General features: G+C 37.9%; 4 protein-coding genes across 6 annotated transcripts in view; all 4 read left to right on the forward strand.

The window, feature by feature from the left end:
- Positions 1-50: 50 nt before the first annotated feature.
- pex11g (peroxisomal biogenesis factor 11 gamma) lies at positions 51-3,974 on the forward strand. Its single transcript, XM_077607906.1, has 5 exons — positions 51-297; positions 956-1,153; positions 1,716-1,894; positions 2,665-2,727; positions 2,855-3,974. The coding sequence occupies exons 1-5, from the start codon at positions 235-237 to the stop codon at positions 3,066-3,068; spliced, it is 717 nt and encodes a 238-aa protein (XP_077464032.1). The 5' UTR covers positions 51-234; the 3' UTR covers positions 3,069-3,974.
- On the forward strand, positions 3,830-10,572 carry LOC144079247 (amyloid-beta A4 precursor protein-binding family A member 3). 2 transcript variants are annotated; one of them, XM_077607905.1, is made up of 11 exons: positions 3,830-3,972; positions 4,998-5,876; positions 6,312-6,342; positions 7,066-7,211; positions 7,323-7,409; positions 8,143-8,325; positions 9,126-9,305; positions 9,398-9,610; positions 9,832-9,951; positions 10,066-10,206; positions 10,278-10,572. In XM_077607905.1, the coding sequence occupies exons 2-11, from the start codon at positions 5,007-5,009 to the stop codon at positions 10,347-10,349; spliced, it is 2,043 nt and encodes a 680-aa protein (XP_077464031.1). In that variant the 5' UTR covers positions 3,830-3,972; positions 4,998-5,006; the 3' UTR covers positions 10,350-10,572. The 2 variants fall into 2 exon arrangements, with proteins under 2 accessions (XP_077464031.1, XP_077464030.1); XM_077607904.1 differs by lacking the exon at positions 3,830-3,972 and having other exon boundaries at positions 4,223-5,876.
- Positions 10,573-11,859: 1,287 nt separating this feature from the next.
- r3hdm4 (R3H domain containing 4) lies at positions 11,860-20,090 on the forward strand. The gene is made up of 8 exons (XM_077607973.1): positions 11,860-12,565; positions 13,903-14,060; positions 15,460-15,584; positions 15,787-15,904; positions 16,580-16,665; positions 16,731-16,816; positions 16,890-16,945; positions 18,369-20,090. Exons 1-8 carry the CDS (start codon positions 12,525-12,527, stop codon positions 18,470-18,472), a joined length of 774 nt encoding a protein of 257 aa, XP_077464099.1. The 5' UTR covers positions 11,860-12,524; the 3' UTR covers positions 18,473-20,090.
- Positions 20,091-22,218: 2,128 nt separating this feature from the next.
- Positions 22,219-22,844, forward strand: part of arid3a (AT-rich interactive domain 3A) — a 40,802-nt gene continuing 40,176 nt past the window's right edge. The window contains exon 1 of one of the 2 annotated variants that reach the window (XM_077608034.1): positions 22,219-22,608. The gene's annotated coding sequence lies outside the window, so the exon portion shown is untranslated. The remainder of the gene's footprint in view (positions 22,609-22,844) is intronic. The other variant, XM_077608033.1, reaches the window with a different exon arrangement.

A 22,844-nucleotide genomic window follows, 5' to 3' on the forward strand; every position in this document is an offset into this window, starting at 1 on the left:
GCAGTAATTCCCCGTTACAAGTGTGAAAGTAGAAATGCAGACGTTTGGTGAGCGACTAGTTTAGTCTGAATTGTTCGTGTTCAAAGTCCAGCTGGCGAAAAGCAAAACAAGGATGTAACGTGAAGAGCTTTGCGTTCAAGGATAACATTCTCCTCCAGTTAAATTGTTTATTTGCCAGCGTTAGTTTTTGCCTGTTTTTGTGTATGTTTGTGTAGTCTACATGTGTTTGTGAACATGCAGCACTCCGTCGACTCGCTTGTTCGGCTGCTAGAGTCCTACAGGGGAAGAGATAAAGTCGTGAGTAGTGTCTCTTTCTTGGTCATGCACCTTCACAGAAATTCAGAAATGTACAGTATTTTATTATTAGGAACTTGGTGTGAAAAATATGTATACTGTAAGTCATGTACCTGTACTTCTTTGACTATTTGCATCTTTGCTGAAAGAATAGTTTCTTATATATAAAAAAAATGTTTATGTATTGTGAGAATTTCATCTGGTGAATGATAGTGGTTCATGTATATTTTTAGTTTTTTAAAAATTATTCATTTTCTGAACCGCTTATCCTCACAAGGGTCGCGGGGGGTGCTGGAGCCTATCTGACTACAGGCACCAGGTGGGGGACACCCTGAATCGGTGCCTAGCCAATCGCAGGGCACATGGAGAAGGACAACCATTCACCCTCACACTCATAAATAGGGACAATTTGGAATGATCAATCAGCCCACCATGCATGTTTTTCAAACTCCACACGGGAAGGTTCAAACCTATGGGGATTGAACCATCGAACTGTGAGATGTACGTCATTGTGACGGAATCCAAGAGAATTGAAGAAGACGTCTTTGGTACAAAGGTCGCTTCTAGAATGCCAACTAAATAATGACTCCGAAACCAATATCACATACACGAGATTAAAGTACGAATGGCAACATTATTTTCTTGTCTTTTGTGCTTGCAGATCAGGACTTTCTGCTATGGCTCCCAGTTGATCGGAGGCATTCTTTCACGTAAGGAAGAGGCAGATGCTTCGTCCCATAACCTTGGGAAAAGTCTGCTCCTGTTTTCTGCCCAGCTAAGCCACTGCAGGACGGTGCTGAGGCTGTTCGATGATATATCCATGTTGGCTTATTCCCACAGCTATGGATTTGGATCCCAGGTTTCTGCTTCTTCTATTATTGACACATTTAAAAAGTTGTCAAAATAATCTTTTTTATATGCTTGAAAGGTTCATCATATACAATAATACCTCATTACTTGGCGGATTGACTATGGCAGATTCACCAAATTACGGCTTGTATCTGCCAAATATTTATGAAACTTTTATACTGTAGGAACAATAATAAAAACATGAAACGGGTTGAAGAGTGGGGCGTCCAAGTCACAATTGGAAAGGAAAGGATTTCACTAACCATGAGGGCCCAGTGTCTACATACAGGAGTTAAATATTTGCACAGAGAGGGATTTAAAAATTCAAATGATATTAAATCGACACCATAAAAACACTCTCCCTCCATCATGGTTATTCACCTATTGTGGCAGGTCTTGGAATCTATTCACGGCGATAAACGAGGTATTACTGTACTTTTCATATGTCACTTCAGATAGGTTCACCTGCACACGTAGTGAGAATACTAGTGTGAGGATAATGGGTGGATGTTGGATTATGTCAAGGTGCTTTCAGGTGATGCCACAATTTACTCATTGCATGTTTTCTGAAGGAAAAAGATGGAATTGTGCGCTGGATATCAGTACTGACAAACATGGCCGACCAGTTCTACTACCCATGCGAACACGTGGCCTGGGCCGCCGATGCTCATCTCGTTCGAGTCAAGTCGGAAAGATGGTGGCTCTTTGGCACGGTGCTGTGGGGAACTTCACTACTCTTGGGGATACTCAGGTAAAGTCATCCATCCTGTAGGACACGTGTCAAAGTGGCGGCCCGGGGGCCAAATCTGGCCCGCCGCATCATTTTGTGTGGCCTGGGAAAGTAAATCATGAGTGCCAACTTTCTGTTTTAGGATCAAATTAAAATGAAGAGTATAGATGTATCTTAAATCTCCTGATTTTCCTCCTTTTAAATCAATAATTGTAATTTTTTAATCAATTTTTTTCTGTGTTTTTAGTTCAAAAATTATTTTGTAAAATCTAAAAATATATTTAAAAAAAGCAAAAATAAACATTGTTTTAGATCTATAAAAAACTGAATATTCAGGGCTTTTAATCCAGTTCTTTTGATCCATTTATTTAAAAAAATCTAAATATTAAATCTAAAATGGTCCGGCCCACGTGAAATCAAGTTGATGGCCCGCGAACCAACCCGAGTCTGACACCCCTGCTGTAGGACGTCGACCATTAACTATGCTAACAGTGTTAACGAAAGCATAACCTATTTTTAATGACACCGCTCCTCAATAGACTAAACACGCTAAATGGCTTGAATGCTCATTTTTATATTTTAGGTCAATTGCTTACAAATAGACTCCAGTCAAAGGGCTCTCCACTGTGAATAGATTGGCCATTTTTGGTGACATTCACGGGCACGTAAAAAAGTCAGACTTTTGCAGATTTTTCCCAAACGAAAAAAAATACACCCGATGATGGAGTTTGGTTCTCTTCAACTCATTTCCCATTCAATCGTGATGCAATGCGTGTGTTTGTGTGTTTCAGGTCAATCCGAATCCTGATGCTGCTCAAGCAGAAGCTTAGGAAATGTGACAAAGATGCAAGCAGGTGCTTTATTTATACCTTTCATTTTATGGTAGATATACCATGGTCAGCATATTGAAGGACAGCACGTGAGATGTTTTTAACACATATTTTGGATGTTTTTTTTTCTTTTCTTTTCCAACTCGCACAGCCGCCATCAGATCCACAAGCGAATACAAGTGGAGTTGTTGTGTATCTTTGGATGTCTGACTGATCTCAGTAACGCTATCCACTGGATGCCACGTGGCTTCCTGTGGGCCGGACAATTCCCTCCCTGGCTCGTAGGGTTGATGGGCACTGTCTCCTCTCTCGTTGGTTTGATCAAGCTCCAAGTAGACTGTGATCAAACGTGCGCTGCTGAATGATAGATGTGTGTTCTGTAATGAACGCCTTCTATTCGCAAATTCTTTATTTCTCTTATGTGGACAGAAGAAGGTACAAAATTGATTCTCAGACAATAAAATGATACAAACTAAATCAAATACATTTAAAAAAGTACACATTAAAACAGACCAGGCTGGCGTCTTATCCGCCACTTTTAGTCTTATCAGAACAGAAATAAGTGACAATTATGTCAAACCTTTTTCTTTCTTCCTGTATTTTATCATAGGTAGATGAATTGATAGAATATGTGAATTTCGCCTATTAAATCGAACTATTACAACAAATACAACCTTGAAGATAGCTTTATTTAGGGATTGTCTTTTTAAAAACCACAATAGTAATAACATTCTAGATCGATGTGTTCTTTTTCTACTGAGTATGACTGCGACACTATGGTGACGTGATCTATATTGAGCTCATGATGCATTCAAATGATCGCGTATTCTTCACTTTTAATTTCCTCCGTCTTATATATTATATATATATCGTACAATACACATTTATGGCGTGACGTAAATGTATTCGATCCTTTTGATTACAATTTTGAGTACTTACAAAAACCTAAACAAAAGTTAGTTATTTGTCTTGCGAGGTGCCCCCTTAACTGGAAAACTAGTAAAAACAAAAATACATGAACGCACCATAGACAGTTCCAGCGCAGCGTCAGCGACTGAATAATAAACCCATTTTTTTTAGCATGCTGAATTTGCATTTAAACCCGAACTGCGTCCTTTTTTATTTGTGAGATCTTTTCTTTAGGTTTTTATGTTATCCATGTTAGTATGGTGAATATAATCACATTTTGGATATGATCCCGACACGTCAATATATTTGTCAAGCTTCGCCTGAGCACAAAGAAAGTGCTATAAAGACGTGATCTATCAGGTCAGATGTAATTTATTTACTCTTATTATACCACATGTACATTTTAGTTTTGTTGAATTTATATCGCCACACTTTTGGAAGTTCTCTGCAAGTCCTCGGCCATTGGCAATTAGCTCACGGCTCATTTCAACTTGTTTTTAGTTTCAAGCTACCACGTTGACATCCAAGAGCACCAAAAATTAAACAATTACAGAATTATCTTATGACAAGACCCATTTAATATCATTTATATTCATTTAAGTACACGATTGGCCTGCTCCCAATTTAGAGTTATGTTTCAATAGTGACATTTATTGGTACATGATCTCTAAATTACCTTGCAATTCTCGTTTCACATGTTGTGTCTGTACTTTGGGCTTCTTATCTTGATGGCCAAGTGTTGTAGATATAGATGTATAGATCAGGCGTGCCTATTACGTATATCGCGAGATACCGGCAGATCGGCAACGAACTATTGGTAGATCCCACGATAATAATGATTTGATCCCTCCACTCTGTCCATTTCCTTAGCTAGGCTCTTATAAATTTGGCTTATCTGCACTAAGCTTTAGTGTGAATCGAGAGCTTTCTGAGGGCCTGTGAAAAAAGATAGCTCATGGAAGGTTAACTGCTTGAAAAGTAGATCTCGGAGTAAAAAAAGTTTGAACTGCCCTACAGTAAGTCATGTGTGATACCTTTCCACAAATGTAGCATGTTACAAGTGCAGTCATTGGATTGCAGTCAGGGGCTTCTCGTTTCAGCTAACCCCCGTTGGTTAAAGTGTCTGCGCCCACAGCAGCCCTCCAGGACCCCTGAATTCTAACCCTAACAATAAAGTAGATCACGGGAGATTGGCTCATTGAAAAGTAGATCTTGGAGCGAAAAAGTCTGAGCACCCCCGATGTAGATATTAACCTTTACTTCCATTCCCGACTAACTCTATGGGTTAGCATCATCCTCCAATATTTTTGATTACATTGGAATGTAAATAGATGCTGGTTTTGTCTGAATTTGCAAATAAAGTAACACATGTGGGCTTTCAACAGGTACAAAAAATGGACCCGTGCTCTGCTGTATCATCCCCTGCAACATCAGACACTCATCCTTTGACTTCTTTTGACCGAGGGCCTGATGCGATTGAGGTCGATTCACAGGTAGTGGAGTTGGACTCTTACAACATGATGGAGCCTCCTCCCTTAGACTGGAAGTCCGACTCCTCTGCTGAAATAGGTTCCACGGAAGAACTGGAAGATGGCAACTTCCCCTCTGCAGAAAAGATCAACTCAGATGAGGTTCCAATAGACGATGCCAGCGTGCTTTCCGATATAAACCGACAGGAGCCATCGCCAGACCAAACCAATTCCGAAAAGAACAATCAAGTGCAATTAAAGGAAGATGGAGATGACCAAGAGAGAACTTCATATGATGATTATGGAACGGAAGTGGAGGATGAGGTAGCCAAGCAAATACAAGTTGATGAAGACCACAACCGTATCCAAAGGTTGCTTTGCCAACTTCAGCTAGTGGATAAAAATGATGATTCTTGCTTCACTGAGCATCAACAGTCGAATCTTGGCGATCTCGAGCTATGTTCTTCATTAGCAAACCTGGCAGATGACAGCACTGAAACCACAGGATTGTTGTTTTCTGAAAGCCACCAGAGAGACGTGATGGGGTTGCTGCAGTGTGTAGAAATTGGGAACACGTCCCACCCCTGCTGCAGTCCTCTCAAAGAGGTAATGGATGCTGTTGTGTCAGTTTCATACAACCAGGACGATGCCCACAGTTTCTTGGAACATTATGAGGATAGTCAACAGGGGGCATGCAGGGAAGAACCTGAAAACTTTTCACCAGTTAGTGACTCACCCAATCCAGTATGGGTGAAACTGGGAGAAGAGCCAGGAGCTGCTGCTGAGACTGAACAGGTGGGTCAAATAATATAACTGTATGACTATAACTGAAATGTGAAATGTATTTTGCAATGTAAATTGTAACAAAACACCTCATCTTGTTTTTTTTCTTTCACTATGACATTTGTTTTAAGAAAATGTAATTCTGGTGATTGTTGTTTTGAAGTCAAAATCAGAACCAGTCGTTAAGATGCACCCACCAAAATTTACATGAAAATTGGGGGAATTTACAGCAAATTTAAAAGATTGTAAAATCAATAACTACGCCACACTGGACTTAAATCACATGATTCAAAGTGAGGGGAAAATAATTATGATAATTGTTGTTTGGGTCATACATTTTTAAACTTAAAGTAATTTCATTATCAGAAGTGTGTTGTACTAGACCACAATGTTATTTTACTTTTCATGCATCAACTCAATTGTGGGATGATTCTGTTGCTTTTACAGAATATCGATAACCATCCTTCATACAAAGATGGTAAGTCCTTCTTTGTTTCTTATAATAAAGAATGCATATTTTTATTCCTTACCTTGAAATTTGGGCATACTAAAATGTTGTATTCCGGTTTATTTTTAAAAAAATAAGATAATTCTTGACACTTCAGTCCTCGAGCATCATCATGGAGTGAGTAAGTGACCATTTGGAAAAAGTTTTTCCCCAAAATATGCAATTTCTGTACACAGTGATTTTGGAAGGGGGTCCTAGACCTTCTTCTTTGTCTTTAGCCCGTGAGAAATAGAAATACAACCAAAAACTCTACATTCTTTTTGTGAGTATTTGGACAACATGTGACAATCATATCATTGAAAAATCAATAACAGCGAGCTTTCTTCGTTAACAGCTATATTTATCTGTGTATAGCTGTAAGTGATAGTGAATAAGTTATTATTATGTTCACAAATCATATTACCGCATTTTCACGACTATAAGGCGCACCACATTATAAGGCGCACCCTCAATGAATGACACATTTTAATTTTTTTTCCATATATAAAGTACACTGGATTATAAGGCGCCCTGTCTATTTTGGAGAAAATATAAGACTTTTAAGTGCGTCTTATAGTCGTGAAAATACGGTATTTGTGTTTTGCTATTGTAATGCTGCAATTGCAGCCATGAACCAATACAGACAGAACTACATTATCACTTGTACTGAAAATCGAGAGTTGATGCACATTTTTTTTATGCTTTACCTTCCAGTTCCCGGTCCGTGTGAGCCCGAAGACCTGTTAGATGGAGTTATATTTGGTGCCAATTACCTAGGCTCCACGCAGCTCAAATCTGACAAGAACCCATCTACCCACGCCCGTATGACGCAGGCTCAGGAGGCGGTGGACCGTATTAAGGTGAACTCTACTCTGCCTTCATGCTGTAAACCGTGAACCAAACATATGACATCAGCTGTTTGATTAAAACTAAATATGGTCTTGTCATTATTTCTGGCTAATTTGTTTCAGGCACCAGAAGGGGAAACCCAACCCATGACCGAGGTGGATCTGTTCATCTCCACTCAGAGGATCAAAGTTCTCTCTGCTGACACAGAGGTGGGATTTCCTGAAGAAAAAAATCTCACTTAAATGTTTTTTCAGTTTTTTTTCAGGGGGGAAAAAACCTTTTTGCGACTGCAAGAGTTTGCTTGGACATCTCACCATCAAATGAGAGTTGCAATCCCTGTTTAGAAAATGCATCGTATTCTGCTGTTCCCCCCCGTGACGCGTGAAATTATGAATGATATGGGAGTAGATTAAAAAAAATTGCTTCTACTAAAACATGTTCAAATGTCCCATAGCGTTAAAATCACCAAAGCTATTTTCAAGGCTAAAGCATGGTTGCACGTGGGAGCATATATATTTCTTTTTTTTCTTTTTTTAAACAATTGTTGATAATCTATTTTTTTAAATGATATCCTATGGTTGCACGTGGGAGCATATATATTTCTTTCTTTCTTTTTTAAACAATTGTTTATATTAATCTATTTTTTTTAATGATATCCTATGGTTGCACATGGGAGCATATATATTTCTTTCTTCTTTTTTAAACAATTGTTTATTTTAATCTAATTTTCTTTTAAATGATATCCTATGGTTGCATGTGGGAGCATATATATATATATATATACATATATATATATATATTTCTTTTAACAATTGTTTATATTAATCTATTTTTTAAATGATATCCTATGGTTGCACATGGGAGCATATATATTTCTTTTTTTTTTTTTAAACAATTGTTGATATTAATCTATTTTTTTTATTATATCTTATGTCCACCCAGGAGGCCATGATGGATCACTCTTTGCAGATGATTTCTTACATCGCAGATATTGGTGATATTGTGGTCCTTATGGCACGCAGGAAGCGTAAAGGGCAGGGAAGCGCCTCACCGCCATCGTCCGCTTCCGCCTCTCCCAAACCTCAGAAGTGCTTAATGATCTGCCACGTCTTCTCCTCTGTAGACGTGAGTTGCTTTGTCACATGGAAACAAATTATTTCTTTCGTTTGAGATGTGTTAGTAACAGTAGTGGCAGTAATTCCGTATCGGCCCGAATATAAGACGATCATGTTTATAAAACGACCCCTCTATTTCAAGACTCAAGTTTGAAACAAAAAACTGTCTATCACATCGTAATACATTTAAATATGTAAACTAAAGTGCAATAACATTTGTAACTGAATGGCTACTGGTTTTTGAAATGTAAATTAACCAATCTACTCTACTAAAACAAAAATAATTGCAATAACTGCATTAACCATCAGTGTTCAGCAGTTGCTTTATAGATATCTGACGCTATCTAGCGTTGTGAATGGGTATAATGTGTCGGCCCTGAATTTAGGGCGAACGACACCTTCAATGCAAAAATCACCGTCTTATATTCGGGCCAATGCAGTGGTAGTAGGGGGTTGTGTTATACATCCATTAGATCGAGCTGTAGTAGTAGCAGAGGAGTATGATTTGAGTTATAAATACACTATATGAAGCTGTAGTATTGGGTGATATACATCCTCTACTAGTAATAGTGTGTTGTGTTATAGATCCACTAGATGGAGCTGTAGTAGTGGTTAGGGATTGTGTTATACATCAACTAGATAAAGCTGTGCTAAAGGGAATTTGATACAATGATTAACCAATATTTGCATTATAAGGCGCACTTTTGAGATAATTGTCGTCTTTCTGTCGCGCCTGAGTGCGGAAAATACGGTAGGCAAATAATTTGATTTGAGGATAGCAGTCTGAACAACTTGTGTGTCACCTTGCAGGCTCAGGTCATAGCTCAGGCTATCGGTCAAGCATTCGCGGTGGCCTATCAGCAGTTCCTTCAAGCCAATGGCATCAAGGCTAGTGATTTGCGGCCTGGCGAGTACAGCGACTACCTCGAAAGCCAGGAGCTTTACAATGGAGACCTGGCACACTTTTCTGACTCCCAGAATATCAGAGAGGTCGGTACAAGCAGGGTTGGCATCTAAATGATCATCATTAAACAATATGTTGGCTTTGTTTTGAATTATGACTTTTTGCCTTTGTGGCTCAGGTTGTGATCACCAAGGCCCCAGGGGAAATTTTGGGGTTGGCAGTGGTGGAATCAGGCTGGGGCTCTATTGTGCCCACAGTGATGGTGGCCAATCTCCTTCACGGAGGTCCTGCTGAGTCCTGTGGCGAACTCAGTATTGGGGATCGCATCATGTCCGTCAATGGCACCAGCTTGGTTGGTTTGCCTATCACCACGTGTCAAAATATCATTCAGGTAAAAGCCATACTTCTAAAATCCAAATATTATCCTGCCACCAATCAACATATTTGTATTAATTGTACAAAAAGTGGCCATTTTATTTTCATCAAGAGAATAGTCATAAAATGTCAATCATTCTAGGTAAAGAATCCATTTGATAAGTGAACATGACCTGATTGCGCATTAACTTTGACCACTCAGCTGTTCATTCCATTTGTGTATGTGGAAAATCTTAGGACTTGAAAACCCAGAAGTACGTTAAACTCAACATTGTCCACTGTCCTCCTGTCACCATGGCGATTATCAGGAGACCGGAACCCAAGTATCAGTTAGGATTCAGTGTGGAAGATGGTATCGTAAGTCATGTTCATGTTTTCTTGTATTCTGTCTGCTTGCCCCAAAGTTGAACTTTTTCTATTTTTATTTAGTCCCTTTTTTAAAATATAACAAAAATATTTTTTTGCCCTCAGATTTGTAGTCTGATGCGAGGTGGGATAGCAGAAAGAGGAGGCATCCGAGTTGGACACCGTATTATTGAAATTAACGGACAAAGTGTTGTCGCCACACCGCATGACAAAATCATTCAAATCCTCACTGATGCGCTTGGCGAAGTAAGTCAATTAAGTTGGAAGGTGTGTACTTTAAAAAAAATATATATATATATATATTATTTCCCTTCCAGATTCATTTGAAGACCATGCCCGCCTCAACATATCGACTCTTAACAGGACAAGAGCAGCCAGTGTTTCTTTGATTAATAGAATTAATCACTCTAATAAGATCCACAAATATTTTCTAAACTAGCATTATTGCAATCGCAGCCTCGCCATCTCGAACACATCTGACTGAGTATAATACTTTCTATTTTTGGATATTATTTTTGAGCAAAGTAAAAATGAGCGAGGTGAACTCATCTCATCTCATTTTCGGAACCGCTTCATCCTCATTAGGATCGCGGGGGTGCTGGAGCCTATCCCAGCTGAATGGCCAGGAGCGGAGGACACCCTGAATCGGTGGCCAGCCAATCGCAGAGCACAAGGAGACGGACAACCAATCACAATCACACTCATACCTAGGGGCAATTTAGAGTGTCCAATCATCCTACCATGCATGTTTTTGGAATGTGGGAGGAAACCGGAGTACCCGGAGGAAACCCACACAGGAGCACATGCAAACTCCACACAGGTGGACCGACCTGGACTTTAATCCAGGACCCCAGAGCTGTGAGGCTAATTCGTGCCACCGGGCCACCCTCTAGCAAAATTTAGAATGCTCGGATAAGCAACAAGGTTAAGTTGATTTGATGTTTATTGTTGAGGCAGTGTTTTTTAATTCATGGATTTAAATAATTAGGATTACTGATTGGCTTATTGTGCCTTTTGTGTTTTCTAATATTTTTTTTTTATCATGGTGCTTCTGTGTGCCAGACCTGAAAGGGCTGAAAGAAAATAAGTGCTACTTAACCCGGCCTCATGTTTTACTCAAAAACACTCCGGTTTTCATTTATAAATGAGCTACCAGATACTTTTTGCTGTGAGTAAATGAGCATATTTAATGACAACTGCCATTTAACAGAATACTTCTATATTTACATGTAAATACCCGTTTTTTAATGATTATTACACAAATATGTGCTATTATATGTACGTAGTTTTCTTCTTTTTTTTTTTTACAAATAATGATGTGATAAGTGGACTGTTATTGTTGAATGAATTAGAATGAAATTGAATAGGTATGTTCTAGGGATGTACACGCATCAATTCGAGGAGCCTGATATGGGTTTTTTTCAGGCACTGTGGCAAATGTCGTGAAAATGTGTTAAAACGTTATTTGCTTAACTCATTCATTGCCAGCCGTTTTTTTAGCAATCATTCAAGCCCCCTCCCAGTAAAAATGGATGGAATGCTTATTGCTGCCAATGGCAGTCAAAGATAGCTATGTGTAGTCACAAGTGATTTCTAAAAATAAAATATAAAGTTCCCAGAGCAAAATATACACGGTCCACACTAATTAAAATGTATAGATTGTTTTTTTTCCCCCTCAACCTTTTGCAATTTTTTTTGTTTTAATTTAAGTTGTCTTTTTTTTTTTAAATTCATTTTTCAAATAAATTATCTTATTGAATTTTATTCATAGTTTTTACTACTCATGGCTTTTTTTAAATTTGCGTTTTTCATAAATATATATTTTTATTGTCCATTGCAAAATTCACGCAATACAACACTAATACTACAAATGGATGACAAATGAGGGCTGCAATTGGCCCCCAGGTATCAGGATGAAGACCCCTGTCCTATACAGGGTCACCTAAAAAAATACAGCCCCCGAATTTGGATAGGTGTCCTTTTAAAAAAAAATGTAATTTCAAAATAAAAAGAGACAGTAGCTTCATATAACTACTGTATTTTGATTTTTTTTCAGAACATCATACAACATAAACTTATCGCAAACTCTATTCTGAAAAAATGGGGGGCTGTTTTTCCCTGTCACACTATGAATGTAGTAAAAATATGCAAGAAAGAAAACATGAAAATTTTAATTGTGGATTATTTCATTGGCTATTTATGTAATTCTCCCAGTTCTCCTTAAGATGGCAGTGTCGCACCGGATTTTATTGTTATTATTGTTATTTTTTTATTTTTTTTCTCTTCACGCATGTGATTTTTTGTTAGTTTGTTTTTGTTTTGTTTTGTTGGATGAGTGGGAAGGATATTCTGGTTTGCAAAAACATTTTCTATATTTATGGAAAGGGAGTGAGACCTCCTTCGTGTCATTTTATCTGTGCAGGGGGCGGGATGCTGTTTCAATAATACCACATTTGTTAGCCACTGCTAACGTCAGTCCTGCCACCCTTTAACCTTTTGTTTTGATCGCAGAATTCCTTCCTTTTCACCAGACAACCTATCCAAATTAAATCCCTCATAATAAAATGGTCGTTTTGACAAAACAAAATGAAGACCAGGATTATATGTGAGTAAGAATGACGCGTCGTGAGTGCTTCCAGTGAACATATAAAATCGGGCCCGTATTACAGAAGATTAGCCGTGCTAAGATTTTGTTTGTTTTCTTCGCTAAATAGAATTATCAGAATTAATGCCGTTATTTTTTATTAAACTTAAATTCTGGCCCTGCTGGGCACTCTTTTTCAGGTTTATTGACGTTGAGTTTAACAGGGGACAAATACACTTACCATCTTTAAATGGCCTTATAATGTAATTATTCTTCCACTTAATTAACACTTATTTGTTTAGCATATTAACAAACATTTTGTTCCCCCAATTTAAGTTGAGTAGTAAAAAAATAAATAAACATTGCATCAGCCACTGCATTACGACACCTACTGACCTACATTGAGAGGACATTTCATTGGGTACACCTGCATAAAATGCATACAAATGAGGAAAAACGAACTAATAATCAGCATTTGCAGACATAATAATGTTAATTTTGCATGACATCGACGGAGAAGTTCCTATTCTTTAAATGTTATGAAAATATAGCAATAGTTCTTGTTAAGGCGATGCATGCTCAAGTCATGTATGTACATGTAATGTTTTCTTTCAAGTTTTTGCATTGGGAAAAAATAGTCTTAACACTATAGGTGAGTTATAATACAAAATAAGGCTAACGATTAAGATGAAATCTGATCACATAAACCCATTCCCCAAATTCCCAGACAACTCCTTTGCAAATATAAATATGGAAATGTAAATGATTCCAAAAGGTTTTCCTGCAATGTCGACTTTTGGAATTTGTTTTACTAACTTCTCTTGACACAGAAATAATTTTAAATTTCTGTTGGATTGAGCTGCATTAACTTTCACATTTTTACCCATTTTTAATCCATTCCGGTGGATATAAATTCCATTCATTGAAAATATTTGTACAAATATATAGTTTTGATGATACGACGTTCAAACTTTAATGTAAAAAGAAGTCAAATTAAATGTCTGGTCTACACTTCTCTATTTCATCTATTTATAGAATAGTTACCCAGAAAAAAGTAGCTGAAGAAAGTGCTGCAAAGACTTTAAAAACAACGAAACTTAAGCATAAGAAACAATGCATGCATAAAAATTTTTTTAAACCAACAAGAAACAGCAAATTTGAATGAAATCTTTCTTTCATAAAAACATTAATTAGCAATATAAAACCACTCTTCCACATCTTTCTGTGCCTGTACTTTCTCTTTATGGAATGTTTTTATTGTTGAATGGAGAAGGATTAAAAACTAAGAAATTACAATAATTCAGGCTGAGATTAATCATCATCTTGTTTTGATAAATAGAGGTTTCTTGTTTTGCCAGCCTGATTGAGGAGCGTAAATGCACCTCCCTACCCAACTCTCCTTCCAAGCGAGCGTGTCCCAGCAAAAAGAAGCAGTTCTACATCAACCAAGCCATCCGCAACTCTGACCTCACGCCGAGAGCCAAAGGAAAGAAGAGCCTGCGCAGGCAGGAGAATAGTAAGTTTCTTATTGTCATGACACAAGAACATAGGAATGACAGTAACCCTACTTTTTCCTTCTTTTTAATGCAGGAAATCCCAGCATTAACTTTAGCCCCTCTCACATTCACAACCACGATCTTGTGGCAGGGTGAGAATAGGCAATATTATGACACCTGTCTAGTCCAGCTCTAACCCAATACAGGGTCGTGGTACCTCGACATACGAGCAATTTGAGATACAAGTAAAATTTCGGGCAAATATTTATCTTGAGATACTGGACAAATTTTGATATACAAGCAGACAGCGGACGCGAGAGGCTGCTCATAGGTACATCATGGCCACTGTTTCTCTCCCCGCAACTCCCTCGTGTAATGTCTCTCTGGTCGCAACTCCCTCGTGTAATGTCTCTACGAGCACTGGGCGGAGCGTTGCATTTTTTTAGTGTTTTTTTCCCCCGTTAGTCATTGCGAATGGCGAGGCGATCGCTAATACGAGAGTTATATATACTATTTCGCGTTGGCAAGTGGTCGTGTGTTATCCTATTGTGAGGACATTTGTGTGCATCATTTTCTGAATCTTTTGAAGGGAATACAAAAGCAAACAACCCTCGAGAGTTTGAAAGTCAGGGTAGAGGCGGGGCAAATAGAGCCGGGAGAAGAAAGGTATAAAAATTTAAAACTAAATTAGAATTAAGTTTAGTGTAAGGTTAGATTAAACTTATTTTTGAGTGTGTCTGCATCGTAATCCAAGTTAATTTAAATTTGTTTGTTATGTTACGAGCGCGTTGCCGTGCAAAAGTCAACCCCCTCCCCCTCTCTGTCCATCTCTCTCCCCTCTGCGAAATCCGTCTAATTTTAGTGCTATTAAACATATTTTAGTACTACTAAACCACTAGTTATTTGTTACTTTGTTAATAGATGCAGAATTAGAACAAATAAAAATGTTTTTCCAATCCAATATCCTGTTTTTGGTGTTTTTTCAGAGGGTTGGAACGAATTAATTTGTTTTTTGTTCATTTCTATGGGAGTTACGAGAAAATCGACATACGAGCTCAGTCCCGGAACGCATTAAGCTCATATCTCGAGGTACCACTATACAGTCATACCTCTATTTACGAATGGCTCTAGGTACAAAATTTTCAGGTTACGATTTTTTTTATTTGCAAATGAGTGACTCGAGATACGAAAAAGATCCAAGTTACGAAATACCCTCAAGTGAATGCATTTACTTATCCGTTATTTTATTTTGAAAATATTGTCGCGGATGCGTTGATTCTCACTTTAGTTACATTACATAGATAGAATCTTTCTAAAAAAAAAAAGAAACAAGATGCACACAAATTGTGATGTTTTATCGATTAAGAACTATATTTGGGTTTATTTAACTTTCATTTCATTTTGTCCATAAAAAAACAGCACGCTTTCTTGCCAATCTTCTGGAGAAGGATGACGACTGTCCCAAAGATGAACTGGAAGTATGCAGCACTCCAGCAATCCCGTCTATTTTCACAGAGGCCTGGACCAATGACAACTACATCGAGGTAGATATCCACTCATTACATCGTTGAATTGTAAAGATTCATGTTTCCTCTCTGTTTCTTCTGATCTTTCTTTCCTTTTTTAATGGTAGTCTACTAACTGTTGAATTGTGCCTTTGTTTTTTGTTTTTTCGATACTACTTACTGCTGGATTAGTTCACTGGGTATCAAAAATATTAACTGACTGATATTTTTCTTCTCTCAGCCATGGAATGACTTCATGAATTGTTCAGGAGAAGAGCAGGAAAGACTTTTGTCTTTGCTCGAGGAGCATGTGGCCAACAAGAAATTTGCCAATTGTCTTCTTAAAGACCAGAGGAATGGTAATTTATGTTCAAGGTTCCCTCGGATTCTTCAGCCTTTTTGAACATATTTCACCAGTAATATTGTGTTTTCAATTATTGGTGAGTGTTTGACATTTATCCAGGTTAACAGAAAATAATTGGGGACGCTGAGGTCATTAGTATATAGTCAGAAAATTGTTTTGTAATGCTTCATTGTGTATTTTCATATGACTAGGTCTGTTTGATAACATACATACTTTTCACAACAATCATTCTTTAAATGAATCAATTATTGAAAAATCTGATTCTGCGGCACAAATTAACCGGTGCACTGGTTGAATTGTGCCACAATGGAGGACGCTGACTTCCTATATTTTGCTCAGGTTTAAGCTATCCTTTCCTCTACCAAGTATTCAATTATTTGTCAGCCTCTCTTTTTTTAAATTGATACTGAAATATGAAAACAAGCACAATTCAGTGAGGTCTTCCCCCAACACTTTATTGAAGATTTTTGCTAGAGTTTCAATGAATAAGTGAATTAAAAACATCTCGCATGCGCGCTAGGCTTGCAATTATAGAAAAACCTTGATAAGTACGCCAAAATACACCTGAAGTCAGGAAAAAAAACTGCTTCAATTTTCTGGTCCTATCTAAATTTTCTTAACTACTCAAACAAACAAGTTGATTCATTGCCAGTTGTTTGTGTTTCCACAGTACATCCTGCCTTCACAGCTCAGGAATGTTTCCAGAGAATTGACCGAAGACTGCGATCAACTCTGAGACGGAAACAAATCCCTGTTGTGAGTGTGCTGTAAATGATGCAAAAACTAAAACCAAGAAAGAAAAATGAAATCGGTCCTTGCAGGGAACTCTTGAAGTGCTCGAGGAAAGACTTTTGAGCTTCTTCCTCTCTCGACCTCATTCAGTTTACACAGCCATTCTCTCAAGCAGGTAGCTAGCTATCTTTTTGTGTACAAGTTGTGAAAGCGACTCACTGTGATGTTTATTTTCTTGTTTGTGGCAGCTTTGAAAGACTGCTTCTCCATGCCGTCTGCCAGTACATGGACCTTGTGTCTGCAAGTGAGTGTGACTTTTTCATTTTTCTACCGGCAATAAATAGAAAACCATCCGCACACCCAGGTGTAAATGTCAGATTTTTCCCCACATATTAAAAATTAAAGCGAGGTGAATCATTTCTCAACATGTCCCACCATCATTGTGACCTGCAATACAAACAACTCAAGGGAAAAAAGTTTTTCCTCTTTTATTTGTGATATTTTTTTAATAAAAACTACAGTTACGAGATAATATTGCACTCCGTTTAGTATTCAATTCTATGTTGAACATGAGTCAGCAAACATTTACCTCAATATGAAGTGTCTATAATTGACCACAAATTAAGATATAGTGCTAATGTTTTTTGCTTTCTGGTATTTTTATGATGTAAAGCTCCCTGTCTTTGTTGAATAATTACATCACCGAAGCGTGCAAGATTATTGAAGTCAGTATTATGTTGAATTTGGGAATATGAGTTAGTATAATGTTAGTCTAGTTCACATGTGTCAAAGTGGCGGCCCGGGGGCCAAGTCTGGCCCGCCGCATCATTTTGTGTGGCCCAGGAAAGTAAATCATGAGTGCCGACTTTCTGTTTTAGGATCAAATTAAAATGAAGAGTATAGATGTATATTAAATTTCCTGATTTTCCCCCTTTTGAATCAATAATTGTAATTTTTTAATCCATTTTTTCTGTGTTTTTAGTTCAAAAATCATTTTGTAAAATCTAAAAATATATATTAAAAAAAGCTAAAATAAACATTGTTTTAGATTTAAAAAAAAACTGAATATTCAGGGCTTTTAATCCAGTTCTTTTAATCCATTTATTAAAAAAAATCTAAATATTATATCTAAAATGTTCCGGCCCACATGAAATCGAGTTGACGTTAACGCGGCCCGCGAACCAACCCGACTCTGACACCCCTGGTCTAGTTGGTGATAAGCAATGTAGTTTGTGACTGATATACCAACCATGGAAGATAAACATTTACCGTATTTTCCGCACTATTAGGCACAACTAAAAGACTTCAATTTTATCTAAAAAAAAATTCCATTTTACAATTTTAACTAAAAGACTTCAATTATAACAAAAGCCACCAGTGCGCTTTATAATCCAATGCGCTTTATATATGGATCAATATCGCACGCAACTTAAACTGGGCTCCATCTAGTTGATGTATAACACAACTCCTACTACAGCTCAATCTAGTGGGTGTATAACACAACCCCCTCCTACTACAATCACTATCACCACCACAAATACTACTGCGTCTTATAATCCTGTGTGTCTTATATAGGAAACAAATTTTAAAATGGGGCATTCATTGAAATTGCGCTTTATAGTGCGCAAAATACAGTAGATTAAAGCGATTTATTAGTTGAGTGGTCAATAAATCCTAAAAAAAAAAGTTCAACCAGGCTTCTTTTAGAACATGTTTTGATCCCTCAGGTAAAAACTTGAATGGGTCTCGTCAGACCGAAGTGATGAACAAACAGGAGGACTTTCTGCCTCCTGCACTTCTGTTGTCGGCCTATTTGGACCAAAGAAGCTGAGAAGAGTCCTTTTTTCACCTGCCTGGCCTTAAAGTACTAAGCAGGAGTTGCCAAATAGCGGTACGGAAAAGTAGGCTTGAATGTCATCACAATAACTCGCAGTTTGGACATACAAAGTCAGCCAATGTCCCTAACCCTGCTGTAATTTAGCACAACGTACATCTAAAAGGGAAGTGATTTGGAATTATCATAGTGGTTATTATTATACTGGGATCAGATCAAGTTTAACGGGGATCATGTTACTTTTGTCATTTTCATAGCTTTTTGGCTTCTTTCTGTGTGAGTTGCCAGGTTGAGAGGGTGTCTTAATTTGACATAACTCTTTTTAACTTCTTAATATCTCTAATTGTCAACGTATCCACTTACCTGATGGGTTGCATGAGAAAATCCCCCAAATATCTAGTTGGATATATCTGGTCATCTATGACCACACATTTCCATGATTTAATAGTAAAATGTTCTCTCTGTGCATTTATTTATAATTATAAAAACCGTCAAAAGCACTTAAGACGAGACCTGCAACTAAGGATGATCGTACTTATCTTATAATCAAATTATTATTAATTTTGATTAAGAAAGGAATTGGATAAGATGTGTTCATTTCCATCCTTTCTTTTGAAAAACAGTATAATGAAGCTTCTCATTCTCGGTCACCAACGCTTACGATTTATTCAAATATGTTTTTGAATGTTGATATGGTAACATTGCTATTTAGTTTGTGGTGTTGGGGGTGTCTAAAACAAAAACTATGTACTAGTAAGTGGCGGGTAGAGTTAAAACAATGTACTGTATTTAGTGCATGACTATTGGTTAAATGTTTCACGCCTTGCTGTAGGTCAAGTAGAATGTGTTTACAGTATATCAGGTCCAATCAAGTAGTTGAAAAATATCAATGTTGCCCCTTCTTTGTTACATTGGCAAAAAAAAGCACTTGAGAAAATATTTTCAGAGAGAAAGCTGTTCTGCATTAGCGTTTTTTCAGTTTTAGAAATACTTTCACATGGAGAGTTACAGTAAAAGCTTTCATTTGCGCCTCATGAAAATCGTCTGCTTTTACTAGAATAATATATAAAATATCAAACCCAAGACCTGCTCGATGTAAAGTTTGAAAAATCACTTCTGCCTTAGGAAAGCAACTCATTCTCACCATTTGTACTTTACTAGATTTTAGTAACACATCCAGGTTATTTTTAAGAAAACAAATAGTCCCACATTCTTTTTGTAGTGTCTTCTTTAAATAACACCTGAGCTGTTGGCATTTTGTTGCCAACAACCAAAGTTTGTATAAAAACTGATTTCTCAGGCTTGGATACTTTTTGTCATTCTGAATGTCATGTTGGCATTTCACTTTGTGTAAATCTTTATCTACATCTATACACAATTGTACTGTAAATACTAATTGTGTGCCAAAATCTAGATTACAACGGTCTTTAAGTGTGGCAGTTTTACACACGAGTGTGTATGTACGTATCTGTGTTTACTATGGTGCTCATTAATCAACGGATTATTGCAAATGTTATTACTTTTACAGCCATACGTGTATAATTTTCTTTTTTTGACTTGTGCATGAGAATAAGCCATGTCTGAAAAGATGCTTAATAAACATTACTTCGATGCACTTCATTTTTACCTTTTAAATATGGCACGAATTTGAGCCAAACTGCCATTTTGCTTATGTCCACTAGAGGTCAGAAATGCCCGCAGAAAGAATCCTACAATAGTTATGATGTACGTATACTAAAGATGTTTGATTTGATGTACTATCTGGAGATAGTTTTCATGTCGGTGCCATTATTTTTATCAAATACTAAGAGGAACTGCACTAGCATTTTGAATGATACCGCATTTTTTTTAAGAATGCAATATCCTAAGTGAAGCCTTAGAGAAAAATCTGATTTTGTTTTCTCCAAAATGTGACTTACTGAGATGTGTTGTGAAAATGCTTAACAAATGATACTACAGATCATTGACTCCTCCCATTCAATTGACAGAAACAACAGGGCAAAATAAAAATAATAATAATAAAAATAAATCATTTGCTTTAACTCCGACAGCTTTTTAAAATTTATTTAATTTAATTTCTCGGCCAGTTCTTTTTCTCCACAGTTCCTCCAAATAGGGATTTACCACATGTACAAAATTAGCCATATCTTTTGTCAAATCATAATTGTGTTAAATATACATTGGCGTCATGCCTATTTCATGATATGCCAATTTTTGCACTTTTTTATAAAACAAACGTATGTTAAATAGTGTTTTTCCAAAGAAAAACAAGAACCCAAGTGTTGAAATACTTGACTTGATAAGGAAAATCTTGCCATCAGTTTCTGTCTCTGTCCCCCCAAAACAAATTATGCACAACTGTGACACCTAAAATAACAAAAGCGTTGTTCCCATGGTAATCACTGTATACAATCTGTAGAACTGCATCACCTTTCACCATAATGAACACAAACTATCGGTGTTGCAATTTGTTAGAAATAAAGGCCTAAACTAAAAATAGTTGATATGATTTTGAAAAAGAAAAAGGAAGAAAAAAAATCTTAGTGCGTACATGTTTTAAAATTTGACAATCTTTTGCTTGAAGGAAAAACTAATACTGGTTGTTTGCAGGTTTATTCATTTAAATACTGTTAAATCTTCTCCTGTTTGCACATAAGATAAGTAGTTTGATATTTTGCATTTTGGTCTTTGCCCTACAGTGACAAATCTGAAATAAATGTGCATATCAATTCACATATTTTGTATTTACAGAACCTCAAGACTATCCATAACTCCAAATAGCCACTGAAATAATTGACTTTAAACAGAATACACATTGTGGACATAATGTGCCAGTTTTTGAACAAATATACTGATTTTTCTTTTCCTGTCTCGTCACACCGCGAGGGAAATAGTATTTTGTACAGAATATATATAGTATAGGGCTGCAGGGGGTGCTGGAGCCGATCCCGGCTGACTTCAGGCACGAATTAGTGGCCAGCCGATCGCAGGGCACTAGGAGACGGACAACCATTCACACTCATACTTAAGGACATGTTTAACATCCAATTAGCCTTGCGTGAATGTTTTTGGAATGTGGGAGGAAAGTGAAGTACCCAGACAAAACCCACGCAGGCCCTGGAAGAACAAGTGGAATGACCTGGATTCGACCTCAGAACTGTCAGGCTGATGCGCTAAGCCAGGGGTGGCTAAGTCCGGTCCATCGAGAGCCCTGATCCAATCTGTTTTCCATATCTCCCTATTCTACCACACCTGAATCAAATGATCAACTCATCAGCAAGCTGTCCAGAAAGAAGCTTGATACTGATCCAGATTATTTGATTCAGGTGTGTTGGTGGAGGGAGATATGGAAAACAGACCGGATCGGGGCTCTCGGTGGACCGGACTTGGCCACCTCTGCACTAAGCACTCATTCGCCGGGCCACCCCTTAAAAAACAACAAGAATAATAAAAAAAAACCTGGGCTAGTGTGACTTACATTTGATTTCCCCAAAAATATAGTACTACGTATACTGTGACTTAAACTGGCAGTGAAGGAGTTAACGAATCTCACTTTTGAACATCGCCGTCATTAGCAGCCAATGACTTTTTGGAATTTTCTGCAATTTTTCATTTATTTGTTTTGCTCACAGAGAGCGTATACATGCCGGAGCACCCCCCGTACACGCCCCCCACCCTTCCCGTTTAGTTGCCACCGCTGCATTGAAGAGCGAGCGAGGGGGTGGGGGTGACAACCGACCGAGGGGGTGGGCCCCTGCTGATTCAGAGGTTAGGAATTTGCATTTGATTGCTGTTTGTCAACCAATGGCCTGAGTTGTGCAGGCCAACGAGACCATCCCACGCCCCCCCCTCACACGCCTCCGTGTGTCGACGTGTGTGCGCGTCCACGATCCGGGCGCTCACATCGACAATCTCCGAAAACACAATTACACGCCAAAGCTGAAGGTCGCGGTAGATACCATGCAGTCACATGCAAGCTGTTTACTTTTAAGAGATAAACACGGGAGCCGTCGCTCTTCTTTGTGTTTGCGGGGCTTTTTATTCCCCGTGTGCGGCATTTAGGGGAGTCGGGGAAAATCAGGAATGCGTCTTCCGGTCCCAAAGAGTGTCAAAAAACAGCGGAAGTCCAAGTGGTAAGTTTCGTCTTTCATTTATAATGTCGCCGAATCCATTTATTACTGTGTGTTTTTGGAGCAACTGTGTTTGTTTATCAATGTTTTGCTCGCCGAATGTCCATTTTCCATCGATGCGTTATCATACCGTCTGATCGATAACCAATCGCCCCGGCGGCGGATGAATCCAGAGCCATATGTCACTTCGACAAATACATTTCCACCTACGCCGAGCGGGGCACTAGTTCGTCACCCCA

The sequence above is a fragment of the Stigmatopora argus genome, chromosome 8 (genome assembly GCF_051989625.1).
Source record: "Stigmatopora argus isolate UIUO_Sarg chromosome 8, RoL_Sarg_1.0, whole genome shotgun sequence".
Classification (NCBI taxonomy): Eukaryota; Metazoa; Chordata; class Actinopteri; order Syngnathiformes; family Syngnathidae; genus Stigmatopora; species Stigmatopora argus.

Excerpts from the sequence above, each read along its gene's own strand:
- pex11g (XM_077607906.1), top strand. The coding sequence starts at position 235 with ATGCAGCACTCCGTCGACTCGCTTGTTCGGCTGCTAGAGTCCTACAGG. Across the intron at positions 1,895-2,664 it reads CTACTCTTGGGGATACTCAG|GTCAATCCGAATCCTGATGC; the intron begins GTAAAGTCATCC and ends TGTGTGTTTCAG. Across the intron at positions 2,728-2,854 it reads TGTGACAAAGATGCAAGCAG|CCGCCATCAGATCCACAAGC; the intron begins GTGCTTTATTTA and ends CAACTCGCACAG.
- r3hdm4 (XM_077607973.1), top strand. The coding sequence starts at position 12,525 with ATGGTCGTTTTGACAAAACAAAATGAAGACCAGGATTATAT. Across the intron at positions 12,566-13,902 it reads AATGAAGACCAGGATTATAT|CCTGATTGAGGAGCGTAAAT; the intron begins GTGAGTAAGAAT and ends TTGTTTTGCCAG. Across the intron at positions 16,946-18,368 it reads CATGGACCTTGTGTCTGCAA|GTAAAAACTTGAATGGGTCT; the intron begins GTGAGTGTGACT and ends TTGATCCCTCAG.
- LOC144079247 (XM_077607904.1), top strand. The coding sequence starts at position 4,944 with ATGCTGGTTTTGTCTGAATTTGCAAATAAAGTAACACATGTGGGCTTT. Across the intron at positions 9,306-9,397 it reads ACTCCCAGAATATCAGAGAG|GTTGTGATCACCAAGGCCCC; the intron begins GTCGGTACAAGC and ends TTTGTGGCTCAG. Across the intron at positions 10,207-10,277 it reads TCACTGATGCGCTTGGCGAA|ATTCATTTGAAGACCATGCC; the intron begins GTAAGTCAATTA and ends TTTCCCTTCCAG.